This window comes from Acanthisitta chloris, unplaced genomic scaffold (assembly GCF_000695815.1).
Source record: "Acanthisitta chloris isolate BGI_N310 unplaced genomic scaffold, ASM69581v1 scaffold6208, whole genome shotgun sequence".
Taxonomy (NCBI): domain Eukaryota; kingdom Metazoa; phylum Chordata; class Aves; order Passeriformes; family Acanthisittidae; genus Acanthisitta; species Acanthisitta chloris.
Window position 1 is genome coordinate 57,966 of NW_008685284.1, and position 15,372 is coordinate 73,337.

General features: G+C 36.1%; 1 protein-coding gene across 1 annotated transcript in view; it reads right to left on the reverse strand.

Moving 5' to 3' along the window:
• Positions 1-15,372, reverse strand: part of LOC103806973 (cell adhesion molecule 2-like) — a gene marked incomplete at its 3' end in the record, with an annotated part of 74,715 nt that overhangs the window by 56,221 nt on the left and 3,122 nt on the right. The window contains exons 2-3 of the mRNA XM_009079687.1: positions 8,247-8,250; positions 3,943-4,092 (exon numbers count right to left, since the gene is read on the reverse strand). Of these exons, the coding sequence (XP_009077935.1) occupies positions 3,943-4,092; positions 8,247-8,250 (154 nt within the window). The remainder of the gene's footprint in view (positions 1-3,942; positions 4,093-8,246; positions 8,251-15,372) is intronic.

Sequence of the window (15,372 nt, forward strand, 5' to 3'; positions counted from 1 at the left end):
CAGCATGCACATTTCTTTCCAAATAATCGGAACTTGCTTTAGGGTGAGTTGCAAATTCCTATTTTTCAGGAAGACACAGTCTTTAAAATTCTTTTGGGGGGTGAGGAGGAGGAGGACAGAAAACCAAGGTAAGTTTGTTAAGCTTATTAAAACTAATGATCATGTATCCATTTATGCAATAGGGTATTTTTTACTGTCAGGTAAAGATTCATTTCTTTCCAAATAATCGGAACTTGCTTTAGGGTGAGTTGCAAATTCCTATTTTTCAGGAAGACACAGTCTTTAAAATTCTTTTGGGGGGTGAGGAGGAGGAGGACAGAAAACCAAGGTAAGTTTGTTAAGCTTATTAAAACTAATGATCATGTATCCATTTATGCAATAGGGTATTTTTTACTGTCAGGTAAAGATTTTATGTTTCAAATGAAAGAGTTAAAAATCAAACTGATAGACAATGTCCTTGAAGCTACAAGGTAGAGGAACCAGGAAAAACAGAAGTGCCAAAAAGGACAACATGGAGACAGCATGTTGAAGGAGATAGGTCATCAATGAGACCAAATAGTTACTCTGTGTTAAAATAATAATGAAGACAAAGCTAATTCCAACTTTGATATATTTTAGACTGTCAAAATAAGAGTTGGAGGGGAGCAATTGTTTTACCTAGGTTAGCTAAAAAAAAATCCAGCTATAATACAAAGCTATTTTCCTATGGAATATACCCATATCAGAAAAAGCAAGAATATTACTCCTAACTTCAATGTCAATGATTACATCACAGCTCAGAAGAAAGCAAAATAACATGAATGTTCTTTTCATAATATATGCCATGCATTTTTAATAAACTGGAGAGTAATAATTAACCTCTTGTGGAAAGGCACAGGAATGGGAAGCAGACATTCCTTCCAGGTGACCAACTGAGTACTTTTTTCCCCAGACAACAGCAAATTCTATTTTGGTCAGAAAATTTCTTTGCAAGACAGGGCAACCAACTTGCTTGAGAAAGAATTGTGAACAGGTAAGAGGTCCCACCCAGGATAATCTAACAGTGGAGGACTTTTCACTATATGGACAATTTGCTCTATTTTTGGCACCTATGCTACCATATGGTGGTTCTGGATTGATGGTTAGACTTGATGATCTTAAAGGTCTTTTCCAACCTTAACAATTCTGTGTTTTTATATGCTGGCAGCTGCCACCTCCTTCATGTTCTGCTATACTTTCAACCCTCCTTTGATACTCACATGCCTCCCTTTGTTTTCCTACCTGAGTCTTTCAAAATTATTAAAACATATAGCAATCAATATAAAGGTCTCCTGAATTTGTTTATATGCTTCCAGATATGAAAGAAATATACTCTCATTCCTGTGTGTGCCATTTCTATGAGCACATCAACAGAAAATAACTTACTAAAGGGAAGTAATGTTAAAAGTAGGCAAATATGTGGTAACATCCACAATTACTCAGCTCTAATGGATATAAAGGCTACTGGTGAGGTTCCTTGTCTAAGCTTCTGTTTCCCACACAGAATGCAACCCTTTACCTATTACATTTTTCATTAATTTTCAGGGTTTGAAAAACATAGCTATTGAACAGCAACGTCCATGGTATTGAAGGGGTAAGTAAGACCTGAAGGCTGGTTTTGGCTAACATTAAGAGGCAGGTTGGAAAAGACTCTGGCTGAGGCACTACTCTAAATAACATAATGCAATGACTGAATCTCATAGAAAGATGCTTTTTTCACAGCCAAATTATATGCCTGGCTAGGAGAACAGGGAAATGAGCAGAGAAAAAAAGAGGAAGCCTTTACAGTTGCACTTGCCATCATTTCCTGAGAAAACCACCAAGATACCAGAGCCATAAATATGGATCTCCATTTTGGCTCAATAATGCAAGCAGCAAAAGCATGAAAAGGAAATCTCTTTCTTACTTATAAGAACACAAACATATACACACAGAAAAAAATTGCCAGTGAAAGCTGAAATTTCATTTTAGAAGCAGCAGAATGTTTTCCATCCAGGAACTGAATGTACTGCTCACTCCCCTTGGTACACTCAAGACTGGAAATGTCACACCCTTTGCCAACATAAGAAAGACTAAATATCTCTGATTGAAGGACCTGAGTTTTTTTCTTGACCACATCAAGACATTTTCCTGTCTAATAGATTCACAGTAATTCCTCCATAAAATGAATCATCAAGGATTCCTCAAAGTCTTGGTACAAGCTAAAAGTGCAATAAAGAATGCAATCTTTTAAATTTACATACTTCAGCTCCTCAGATTTCCTGTGGGGAATATTAATTGCTTCTAAGTACTTACTATGCTGCATGCCATTCAAATTCTGTTGCTTCAATTCATTATATTAAAAAAGTAATACAAACTTCAATTATTTGTTGTAAAAGTACAGATTTAGCTAAAGTACACAGAAAATTCAATTCACACCAAAATGGCTACAATGTTCAAATTAATGTATTTGCAGTCCTCCCACGTCCTTCTCAGCATCCTTTAAAATGTCACTTTTTTTATAAAAGATATAGATTTTTTGAGTATTGATGTGCTCTATCAACAGACAAGTTCTCTCTGTTTTTAGTTTTCCAGACATTACTTACCATCCCAAATCACTAATGATTACAACTAAAATAAAGGGGTCCATATGAGCAAAGGCACTAGACTTACAGCTCAAAAGTTTGCACCTCATAAACCTCTTGTCTTCAATCCTACATTCAAAAGGTACTTATGATTTCAAAGAAATTGCAAATCAAATGATTACACGCTACAGGAAATTAGATAAAAGAGAAAGGAACCACTTCAACACCATCAAGAGATTCTATTCAGCTATTATATTAATAGCAAAAAAACATATTTTGATTGCAGCTTCTGCAGGTATAAAATGACAGGTTTTATATTCTCTTTTATTGAAGTGCATAGATCCACAAAGCATTTTCAGTCCTAAAAGTTGCCTTAAAGTCTTGTAATTATTTGGCAAAGCATTTGGACAGCAAGTCTTTAATTTTAAGCAGAGTAATAACTGTACTTGTTAAAATATGTTCTAGAGTATGTAGCACCTTTTGGAATGAATTCAAGCACCAGAATTAAAAATTAAATGTGCTGAACTTCTGTACCAGTGAAAGCAACATACCAAAGCTTCTACATTTTTTAACACTAAGTAATGAATTTATTACTCCTAATTTTAGTTTTGATTTCTTTACAGAATCTAATGTAATCATTATGTTAACATTCTAGTATGTAAAATGCAATGCCTTTTCAGTTCAAAGGAAGATAAACATCTTAGAAATATATCCCACTGCAGTCATAATGCTTTTTTTTTTTTTTAATAAATGGGTGGGTTTTGCTGTCTTTTATCTCCCCTCTAATTTAACTAAAATTTTAAAAAAATGCATATGGAATAATTGGAAATATCAAGGCACTAAACCCAAGTATTTTTACTAGCTGTTAAGAACAGCTACCACAGCACCTGTGCATTGCACTAGCAACTAGACTACAGTACACTTGAAACAAAGAGTGGGATTATATACCTTTGTAGAAAAATATATTATATATATATGCACATAAATGCTAATAAAAACAAGTCACAATATTTATGAGCTACTACTTCTCTTGTCACCTCTTACCACTCATAAATGCTCTTCCCAGATATTTTTCAACGTTTTCCAAATTGTCTTCTAGTAAGAATTTAAAACACAATTCTTTTCCTTTAGCAATTTAAATACAATTTTTTATGTAGGAGAATACTTAAGTGAACCTCCTTCCATAAAGAAAGATTATATAATAATTATAACTGAAAGCATGTATTCCTAGGAATATTTTCACATTGCAATATTAAAGAGATATTCTAATGTTATTATAATAATATCATGATTATATTATTATATTATTTTTCATGCCTATAAAAATGATGCAGAAGCATAAGTTCAGAAAACAATTTACCTTTCTTGTCATCAAAGTACAGTGTCTGTTGAGCTGGATTTGACCACTGGAGGGAGGTGTTATCATTTTGATCGACCCTGCAGGTCAAATTTGCTGTTCCCCCTTCAACGACCGTGACGTTCTGTGTCAGTGGAAACTGTCCTTGGCTGCCTGAGGAGGGAGGGGAGGGATGAAGAAGGGAAGAGAGTAAGAGAGAAAGAAAGAAGAAAATATTTAAGTTGCAGTATTGACTTTATTGCAGCAGCTTCCCACAGATGACAGACCCTGAATTCAATGTGCTCTATTCTGAGCAAAGGTAGTACAATTAATTGAAAAGAAACCCCATTTGAAATATAGTCTCTGTATCTGAGAAACAGACAGATGAATTAAAAAATAAGGATTCCTCCCTCACATACACCTTATTCCCCCCTCTGTAAATCATACTAATTAGTTCCATTACAAAATTAGCAATTTTCTCTCCTCAGACATACCCAGACATCCAGGATATGTCTCTGCATAGAGTTTGTGTGATACAAACCTACATACATGCTTCAGTACAGATAACATGGTCAAATGGTTGTTGAAAAAAATTACCAAAAGCGTAACATAAAACTCTGCACAGAATATTTAAAACAGAGGGACAGGGCAACCTTGACTCCCTGTTTGTTTTTATACATTTTAAAGGCCTCTCAGGGTGATGCTTTTCCTGCCAGGTTTGTAAAGTTGTTGAAGAGCAAATGTAGTATGAATCTAATACTTGATGCATACTCTGTTGAGGGAATATAACCTGTCCTCATAGGAAAATGGAAGTGATGATGTAGTAGGTCTCGTTCACATCTGTGATTCTATCCCAGAGCATTATGAATCATATTAAGTGCTTGCTGAAAAGTCACTGGGAAGATTTCCAAATGCCTCTACACAATACAGGAGCAGTATCACTCAGGTTCTTGAATCACAAGCATTTTCAATGGTATAGTTAGACAAAAGTGTTTATGCATTGGGAGAATAGCACAGCCCTTGTCAAACAGCACAACATATTCTGACAAAAAGTGTTGCAACAAGGGATCATGGTAAAAACATGGAAGCAATTTTTAACACGGGTGGGGGAAGAAAAATTCTTCAATAATAAGCAAGATACGTCATTGATTCTATGACGGTTATCTAGGAGATACACTAATTTATTTAAGGATACAATGCAAAAGAAAGAAAATTCAGTAGTCTATATCAAATACATGTTTCTTTCTTCCTTTCATACACATTCTATTAATACAAGAAGCACTGAAGAGCAGGTAGAGACCCTTACATAAAAAGTGTAATTTCAAGACTGGCAGTCAAGTAGGATGTGTCAGGAATGAAAAATCTCTTTACTGTCTTGCAGGAGCAAACAAGCTCATAGACATAAGTACATCAAGGAAATAATATATACAATATCTACTAATGATACCAATACAGAAGCACAAATTCAGCATAAAATCTTCACAGAAACATCCTATTTTACAGAATCACAGAATCATTAAGGTTGGAAAAGATGTCTGAGATCATAAACTCCAACCTATGACCTAATACCACCATGTTAACTAGACCATGGCACAAAGTGCCATATCCAATTTTTTCTTAAATGCTTCTAGGAATGGTGACACCACCATCTCTCTGGGCAGTCCATTCCAATGCTTAAAATATTTATTACATATATATGTTTAGTGTCTCTATGTGTCTAGCTGCTCTCATCAGAGTTGTTCCCAATTAAGTTAAACTGAGGCATGTCTTCTATATGGAAGGCATGATAATATAGAAATCTATTATCGAGTATACGGCTTTTGAGATGGCCACAGTAAGGAAGTACTCAATAAAAGATTAACTACTGAACTTTTATTTGACCTACTGATATTGCCAAAAATGCAATTATAGCCAGATTTTCATTTCCCTATGTAAAATAATTCTGATGGCCTTAGATGTGGAACATAAGCACTTACATCCCTGAAATAAATAAAATTTTTCCACCAAAATGCATATCTGAAGAGAGATTATCATTTTTGTATAAATATCAACTTCCTACAGATATTTAAAGATCAAAATTTACTATGCTCTGCTATTTATTCTAAGAAAGTATTTACTACCAACAGGATAACACATATAGTAAATAAAACATAAGGAATACTGAAAACACCATAGCTAATTTAAATGCTGCAAACAATAAATGCCACAATTCTCATGACATTCGCTGTATCTGACACTTCATTAATCAAACCCTGCTTCTTGAAAACCACACGTTGAGAAATACTTGATGAGTGAAAAATCATAAACAAGAATAAAAAAAAAAAGAACACAGAAAAGATTTGCCATTTCCTCCCATTTCTCCTCTTTCAATTCCAATGTGTCAAGGAACCTCAAGATAATGCATAAATTGCTTAACGCTTAAATTAGAATTTTAAAAATCCAGAAAAATGCACACAGCCTGTTATTACTTCCACTAAATTACAAGCAACTTACCAAAGAAATAACCTTCTAAAGTATGAGTTGTGGATAAGAGGCTATGTGGTCTAAAATACTTTTTGCATGCAAGGAGCATTAAACAGACCTAGTGTCAGAGATTAGCACAGTGATATCTGTCAATTACATTAGGAATAGGAATGGAAGATAGCTTAATAAAACCCTGCTGTAATGATTTAGGACCCTATTAACATCTTCCCATAATTACCCTATATTCCCTTTCTGGTATTATAGTCCTTATCATGAAGGTGTCGGTGTACATGTAGTCTATCATTTGCTAATGACTGTCAAGTCACAGACTTGTCTGATTGGAAGAGCTGTCAGTATGCAAACCTTCCTGATCAACCATTTAAATGAAAACTGTAGATGCCATGATCTGAAGAGGCCACTTTCTTTTCTCTGGCCACTCTTGTGCATGCTGATATTTTGGAAGCAAGAATTAATATAGTATATAAAGATGAGATGAAAACATTCATTCTATCCTTTACCAACAGAAATGCTGTGTGGACCTGGAGAAGATGCACATAGCTTCATACAAAGCTTGGAGTGGAGAAAAGGGAACAGAGAAAATGAGGTTTTTAACATGGAAACTAGCCCAAGTGGAAAGAAAGGAGCCTGTGAAGCATAGAGGAAAACAGATAAAGCAAGACCAAATGAATGGATACTGCACACCTCTTAAGGAAGACAAATTATTAGTGAGTGATGGGAAAACTAAGACAAAAGAAAAATTTATGAGTCACTTTACTGTTTGTATCTGCATCTAACTTGGGTTACTGAAGTAGGAACTCTGAGGTTGGAAGGACCGGAGAAGGTTGGAAAAGCCTATATGAAACAGATGATCATTAAAGAATGCATCAGCATTGTGCCATTTAACACAGCATTGTAAGTGTCAAAGAAGTGGTTTTAAGCCACTCTGCTTCCTGGTGGGACTGGCAGTATTTTGAGGAGAGGTGTTGTTTCTGTTAAATAGGGAGGTAGCATGTACCCAGGAAGCATGCCAGGGAGGCTGCTAGCCCATGCAAGTGCTCAGTGGGATGGAGAACCCAGGCTATCAGTGGTGCAGGTTCCTGCTACATCATGATTACCCACAGATGGAAGCCACTGACCGAAATCACATCATCATTCCTCAGGAGACTTGCTTTGGAAAATCCCTTATGCCTGGGAGAACTTACACTATCACTATCAAAACCCTGTTCCTACTCCCAGCATTGAATACACTGATTCTAACCCACGTGAACAGGCCTATAAAAACAAGAATGCTTCATGATGAGCCTTCAATAAAGAAGGCAAGTCTAAAAAATCCTGCCAGATTGAGGCCATCATAATTTCAACAGCTGGACACTACCACTACGATTCTTTAGTATGAACAGCTCTTTGTATAGTCATTAAACTCCCATTTCATAATTTCTTCCTTAACTCTTGTAAGGGTCTGGAAGAAAAGTTGTCTGGCTCAAAACAACCAGTTGGGAAAACAGTGGGGGAACAGGTCGAGCCCTGCGTAGGTGATGTGGCGGCTGCTTCCCCAACCCCCCCAGCCCTTTGAGGCTTAGCAGGTAACTGCAGGTCTGCACTGGAATGGCCTCAGTGACCACATGGCCCTGATGGGAGCCCTGAGATGGAGGTGGGTGACCATGTGGCCTTGCTGCAAGCCCCAAGATGATGGCAAAGCTCCTGACTTTGCCTAAATCATAGGTGCAAGTGTGAGCTCACACTGGGATGGGCCCTGAGCAAAAGGAATAGATAAAAGGACAGTGAGACAAGTGTCATGCAGCGTGCACCCCATTGCCCTGGAAGCTGAAGGGACCTTGCTGGATCCACGGGTCGTGACTATCTACCTCTCTTTCTTGTCTATTTTTCTCTCTTTCTCATCTTTTTTTCTCTCTTTCTCTCTTTTCTCCTTTGCAACATATTAAGTTACAAGCCACATTGTGCAGTATCCACTTAAGTATTCGTTAAGTGCCCTGATCAGTGCCAGCTGAGGGCTTTGTTCCCTCAAGGTATGCTGAGTTAGATTTTGCCACAGAATGTTTGAATGCTGTGAAGTTTACTGATTTTCCTTTTGCCAAGTGTCTTATTCAACACGGGTGACCCAAAGTTCCTAAGTAAAAATTATTTCTTTTTGAACCTCCTGAGAATTGAGTTTTTTTCTCCAGTGCACTGCCCAGAGTAATTAAAAATTTCCTTCCCCTCAACCCGCCGAGTGGACTGGGGTTATTACAACTCTACAAGCAGAGATTGAACAAGACTGGGTCTTTTAGCAAAAGCATTCCACCTTTGATTTAAGAAGTCTAGTAATGGAAAATTTAGCAGCACCTTCAGTAACATATTTCAGAGAGCAATGGTCATCGTTGTTTCAACAAGAACACAGGATTTTACTCCTAGTCTGATTCTGTGTCACTGCAGCACCTAACATCCGCTGGCTCTCGTTATCTTTTTCCCTGCTCTGAAGAGCCCTCTCTTATCAAATTTCTTTTTCTTTTCTAGACACTTAGAGAATGTGATCATATCACCCATTAACCTTCTCTTTGATGATCTAAATAAATTAAGCTCCTAAGTCTTTCTGTAGAAATCATATTTTTCTAATCCTTTAATTAGTCTGTGGCTCTTCTCTGTGCTCTCTTCAATTTGTCATCTTTTTGTCTGAAGTGCGTAGCCCAGATCTGGAAACCTCACTGCTGCAGTAACAGAAGGGAAAAATACAAAGGTGATACCACTTCTGTACCGGGACTTTGTATTCTTGTTTGCACACCAAAATGAATTTCCTTGGCCACAGGGATGGGGATCCAAGTTTGACTGACAGTCTACCATGATGCTGGTATTTTTCTCTCAGACACTATTCCAAAAACAGCTCCCCATTCCAGTTCTCCTCCTGTAGTGCTTAGATATATGTCTATGTTTCACTGCATTGAACACAGCTTTCTAGGTAAGTTCAGTGCAATTTATTTCCTACTTTACTATTGTCAGGGGCTGGAGGAAAAGTTGTTTGGCTCAAAACAACCATTTGGGAAAACAGTGGGGGGGAAGAGGTCGAGCTCTGCATATCTAGCTCTCTTTCTCATCTATTTTTTTCTCTTTCTCTCTTCTTTTTTCCTTTGCAACATATTAAGTTACAAGCCACACTGAGCAGTATGCCCTTAAGTACTCCCTAAGTGCCATGATCAGTGCCCAGCTAAGGGCTTTGTTCTCTCAAGGTATGCTGACTAAAAGTTTGCAACAGAATGTTTGAATGCTGTGAAGTTTACTGATTTTCCTTTTGCCAAGTGTCTTATTCCACACGGGTGACCCAAAGTTCCTAAGTAAAAATTATTTCTTTTCGAACCTCCTGAGAACTGGGGTTTTTTTTCTCCCGCACGCTGCCCAGAGTAATTCAAAATTACCTTCCCCTCAACCTGCTGAGTGGATGGGGCATTACAACTACTAACTGAATTGATTGACAGGTGTAATTGAGATAATGAATATGACTCAGATGATCACTGTTGTATAGACTGGGCTATCCATGGAGCTTACTTGCTTTCCTCACAACAAAGGGCTGGCAATGACATTTCTGCACTCCATCAGTAAGTCAAGTCCATCAGACATATATATCCACCATATTATATCCAACTACATTCTGTTCCATGATCAAACTTCGAGGCAAAACAAACAATTTTATTGTCTGTATGAAGTACACGAATAAAAAGTTTTTTAAAAGTAAATAATTGATAGCCCACATTACAATTCCATTGTATCTAAAAAGGAAGCTAGAAGTTTCATTAGAAAACATTGCAAGGTTATGCAAAAGTAAATTATAATAAGCAATGAAGCTATTGCAAAAAGGCAGCTGCATCCAGACATCACTGTCATCGTGTTGTATCCCAGTCCCTCTGCCCATTTTAGGAATCTTTGTTAGCAAAATTATTTCAACTATTTTGACTAGATGGAGCTATAGTTAAGTATATTATACCACAGGGTTTTTTTGGGTCTTTTTTCTGCAATACTTTGTGGAGGACCAATAGTGCTTTCCAGTAGAACTGACAGACTCACATCTCATTAGCCACAAGCTGTTTTCTGTCAAGAAAGGCTTTTTTTTTTCTCAACCCAAAAATTATAGCTAAACTGCTTTTATAGATTTTAACACTGATTTTTATCTCAGTATGTGACAAGTCTATGCAGAATAATTATCATTATTTGGTCTAGTTTTGAAACATTCATCTTGTGAGTTCATCTCAGGTTTATTTATTTATGTTTGGGTTATGATATTTGCTTGATTTTGTTATCGTGGGCTTTTTTTCCTTTTTGCAATTACAATGAAAGCTCTTTAATGAGCTCAACACTTCCATCTGATGCTTAGGTGATACATTCTAATCAATTTACCAGACTAATCATAAATGTGACTAGTGGCTGTAAGCACTAAGAAAACATAATCCTCTCTTTACTTTTGTTTCTGCAAAGGTCTGGTTTTGTAGTAAAATTAAGAGCATTTCACAGTATTAGTGCATAAAACTCTGCCTCTTCATGTCACTGTATATCAGAATGGCATTAAAAACATGCTTGTGGATAGAGATGAAAGCCTGGACAAGAGGGAAAACAGTGAATTAGAACATCAGCTCTACCTTTTGAGAGCCTGGCTGCCCGGTGTACTTATGTGGCAAATTAAGTTTATCAGCATGTACAAAGGAAAAAGTAGAGTTTACAGTTCTATAGCAGAGACGTATCCTTTTTAGTCTTGCATAGAACCACAAAGCCATGGGCCTTTTATTTGATACCTATGTAGCATTATGTCAGCCAAAAACAGAGCCCATAAAAATGTAAAGCTATATCAGAGGAAATAAAGAAAAAATATTGAGAAAATAATTTTTCCCATAGGTCCAATTTTTAAATATTGATTTCAATAGGACGAGGCACCAAAAGTAAAAAAAAAAAAAAATAGAGTAAATATCAGGGTGAGGAGGCAAGCAACTTACTACTTAAAATTGCACCTTGCCATCTGTAGGGAGAATACATCAATTTTGACCTTTCTTAGAAGAGAAACTAAAATATTAGGAACAAAAGCGGGTATGATGAAACATCTAATATACTGAATCACTTTCCCAGCTTTCTCACTTAATTTATATATGAAATAATGCAAACATCTCTCCAAGGAGATGAAGTGTTATTAGCTCATCTTTATCTAATTTAAAGAGCAGTGATACTGTGAACTGCATTTCAGCAGGCATAAACTGAGGTCTGCATGACTCTGCAAATAGTGTTTCTTCTAACTTTCCAATTGGAATGAATCCCCTTCCCTATTTTTTCAGCATGGTTACCAAGTAAAAGGTTAGTGTCCTGGAATTTTTGAAGGAAGAAACTACGTAAGTTATTACCTCTAATATTTTATTTAATTTCTAAGAACAGTCATAAGAGTAACATACTGACAATGGATTAAAGAAGATAGTTTAACTTTTGATACAAAACCACCTGCTTTGCTTTATTTTAAAAGATAATAAAGCAATGGGCCTGCATTTTAAACTGTATTCATACAGAATTTTAAAAGACAGAGAAATTTGCCTGAGCTTAATTCGATAAACAGTCTTTGAATCTTCTGGAGGATTTGGTTTTTCTAACTTGCTGTCTTAAATGGCAATAATGTAGTCCCATATCTGGGTAGTATATACTTTTGAGATTTTATGCCCTGAATGTCCTGTAAATTGTTTGCTCACTGAAGAAACATCGTTTAAAAAATGAAACAAAACAAACAAAAAATTCTTTGCAACTGTTCCATACTCTGCTAACAAAACCACTAGCAAAAAACATTGGAATTAATGAGAATACTGAAGAAACTTACTACAGCGTTGTAGGAGAGAGAGAAATACCTCAGAAAATAATTGTTACTCCCCAGTCTGCGCATTCAAGGTCATTGGGCTTTTTTAAATGTTTAAGCAATTCCAAAATAATGGAAAGGATGAACACACCGGTACAGCCTCTGATTTCAGACTATAGAATGTATATTAGACAGCAATAATAGAGAAGGAGAAAGCCTTTGTTCCTTCCTTCACTCGGTTTGTTTCAGGTGTATATTTCTAAACCAGCAGCTAACCCAAGATATAACTAATTTAAACTGTGTTAGAGTGAAAGAGATTGCAGATATAAATTGGAAAAAATACGTACTGAAGTACAATTATTCCATAATGATAAACAGGCAAAAGCATGAAAGAGACAATGGGGAAAAAACACATGCACAGACACTGCTGTTTCCTAGGAACCTTGCATAAGTAACTATTTTTTACTCCTTTCAGGCTATCACCATGGTATTATTTGCTTGTGAACAGAGAAGAGCATCCAGTGATTTGATTTATTTATTTTGAAAGGGGAAAAAGGCATTCCCCTTCACCACTCTAAATTCCTGATGGAAGTTACAAATCCAAACATAATTAAAGTGAACCTCATCTTCCCACAACTGTGATAACAAACAGATGAATTTCCTAGTTCTCATAAGAGTAAATATGGTTCAAAGCTCTCTGTCCCTTTTCACTTTAAAGCACTATGCTCAATTTTTTGTGCCTCAACAAACTATAAAGTCCTTTTTCTCTAAAAGCAGGAGTGTGCCCAATCCTAACATGAAGAGCAAGGAATTGGACACTTTCATTTCTTTGAAGATGTGGGCCTCATTGTCACCACACTTCCATTCCTTATCTCTAGAATGAGAATAATTGCATTTTCTTACTTCACATCAGTGCTCCAAGAAGATACCTGTGCTAATTGACCTAATATTTCAGTAGCATAATCACAGCCTTTCCCACAATTCTACCCCGTTTTAATCTTGCTTTGAAATACTCTGGGCATATATGAAAGCATTTAACCTTAGTATTGGGGGAAGATACTTTGGAAAATAGTACATTTATTGAAAAAAGTAATTTTTAAGGAAGGCAGAACTTACTAGACATTTTGAAATAATTGAGAAAATTTTGGCTAGAGGAAAGCTAAAGATGGACTAAAACATTAGAAATATTAACATTTCACTAATTTTCAAAATAAAACAATTTTTCTTCAGAAAAATCAAAATACTTTGGTTTTAATTTTTCTAAATCAAAGCAGATAATTATACCACCAAGAGAAGCTAGATCAGTAGATGTTATTAATTTTTTCTCATTTTGCCACAACCCCTTTCATAATTTTCTTTCTCCCATCTGTGAAACATTTCAAAGCTATTGGAAAAAAATATTCTCTCCAGCTATTAAGTCATTATAAAAGAAAATATACTTGCATCTCTCCATGAATGCACTTTTCCTCCTTCCTTCATCCTTAAAAACAAATAATGGTGTTTGAGGACCAACATGCAGGTAACCCATTTGTCAACAACTTTGTTATTTGTCTGTTTATGTTCTCTGTTCAACCACTTTTTCTATCTGAACAGAACCCAAGCAAGGTTTAAAATACTTCCACTTTCACCTTTGTCTCACCACCTTCTGAAATGCCATCCAAAAGAGAAGTTAAAAGACAGAAGAAGAGGCAACTGTACAAGTCAGCTCAAAGTAGTGCTACTGTTTGAACATTTGTAACCTCAAAAAGCACCATAACTGAACTGCTTATCCTTAGTTACAAATACCCCTGGCAAAAACTCACTCAACAATTGAACCTTCTGTACTTAGAGGGAAGATCAAATTTTTCCACTGTACCAAACAGCTGAGTGAAACTGAAAATTACAACTGTTCTGGGTTTGCCTTAGTATCTGCCCACATGGTAGCTTTTATCCTTGTTAAAATATAGACATAAACACATATCATGCACATGTTTACACATACATACCTAAACAGGAGGGGGGAAGAAGAACAGTAATAAATATTATCAGCAAACCCCCACTTCTTTTCTGCAAATTTAACATTTTTAACTTCAGACTGGATATTTTAATTAGACAAGAACAGCATATATAAATGCTGATCTTACTAGCTTTTGTTTGTAAACAAGTCTGAATAGGAATTGCCTTTCATTAAACAAATCCTTGCTAATTCCAACTTGCTTAGACTTCCAACACTTTCACTGTTCAGTTTGCTTCAGGTGTTATGTAATGCTCCAATATAAATGGAGAAAAAGCAGAGGTAAAAAAATCAGACTTTGATCAGAGGCACTATGTGTGGTGTTACACTTATCTGGTCTGATTACCAGATTACCAGTGTTTTTCAGTGAAATGCTCTGTACTTGCAAATAGTCCTGATAAAACTATCCCAGTGGTAAATGGGAATCAATATCAAGAAGTCAGATCCTTTAGTTCTGTCAATGTAACACAATATGGACAAATCAAACATACTTTCATAAGAATCCCTTTCATAAATAGATTTGCTAGAAAAACTGTTGTGAAGAATTGCATGTGTATGTGTGTTAAAAGGCAACAGTCTTAAAAGGTGGGGAAGACCATGCATACAGACAGTTTTGATCTGAACAGGTCTTAATGACTTCGTGTTGATCAATAGATTAGACACATCCTGGCCAACTAGGAACATTGCCCAAAGAAAGCAGTTCTGATGCTCACAGAGCAAAAGTCAGAACGATAAATAAAATGTTTTCCACTTGCAATCACCTGTGTATTCACAAAGTTTTTGTTATTGATGATTTCACCCACCATGTCAATATTTACCTTCTTTGATGTTTGACTCTTTTCCTAGTACAGAGGAGATCTCTGAGACACAGCTCTGTTTAAACTAATGAAAGTTCAAATACATAACAACAGTTTTAAAACTGACTTTGTACTTGATGGTTTATTCCTTTATTTTGGTTTACACAATTAAATCAGACCAGGAATTTGGTCTGGAGAATGACTGCTGCACACAATTCTAGTAGCCTTTCTAAGTGGCACCAAACTATAAACAACAAAATTACTTCGACCAGACTACACTTTTAGGCGCCAGAAGCCAGGCTTGAACTACAGAGATGAAAGGCAGTTTACACCAAACGAGGATGTATATTCCACTCTGTCCTCTACCCTTGTTGCTTCAACACTTGCTCTTT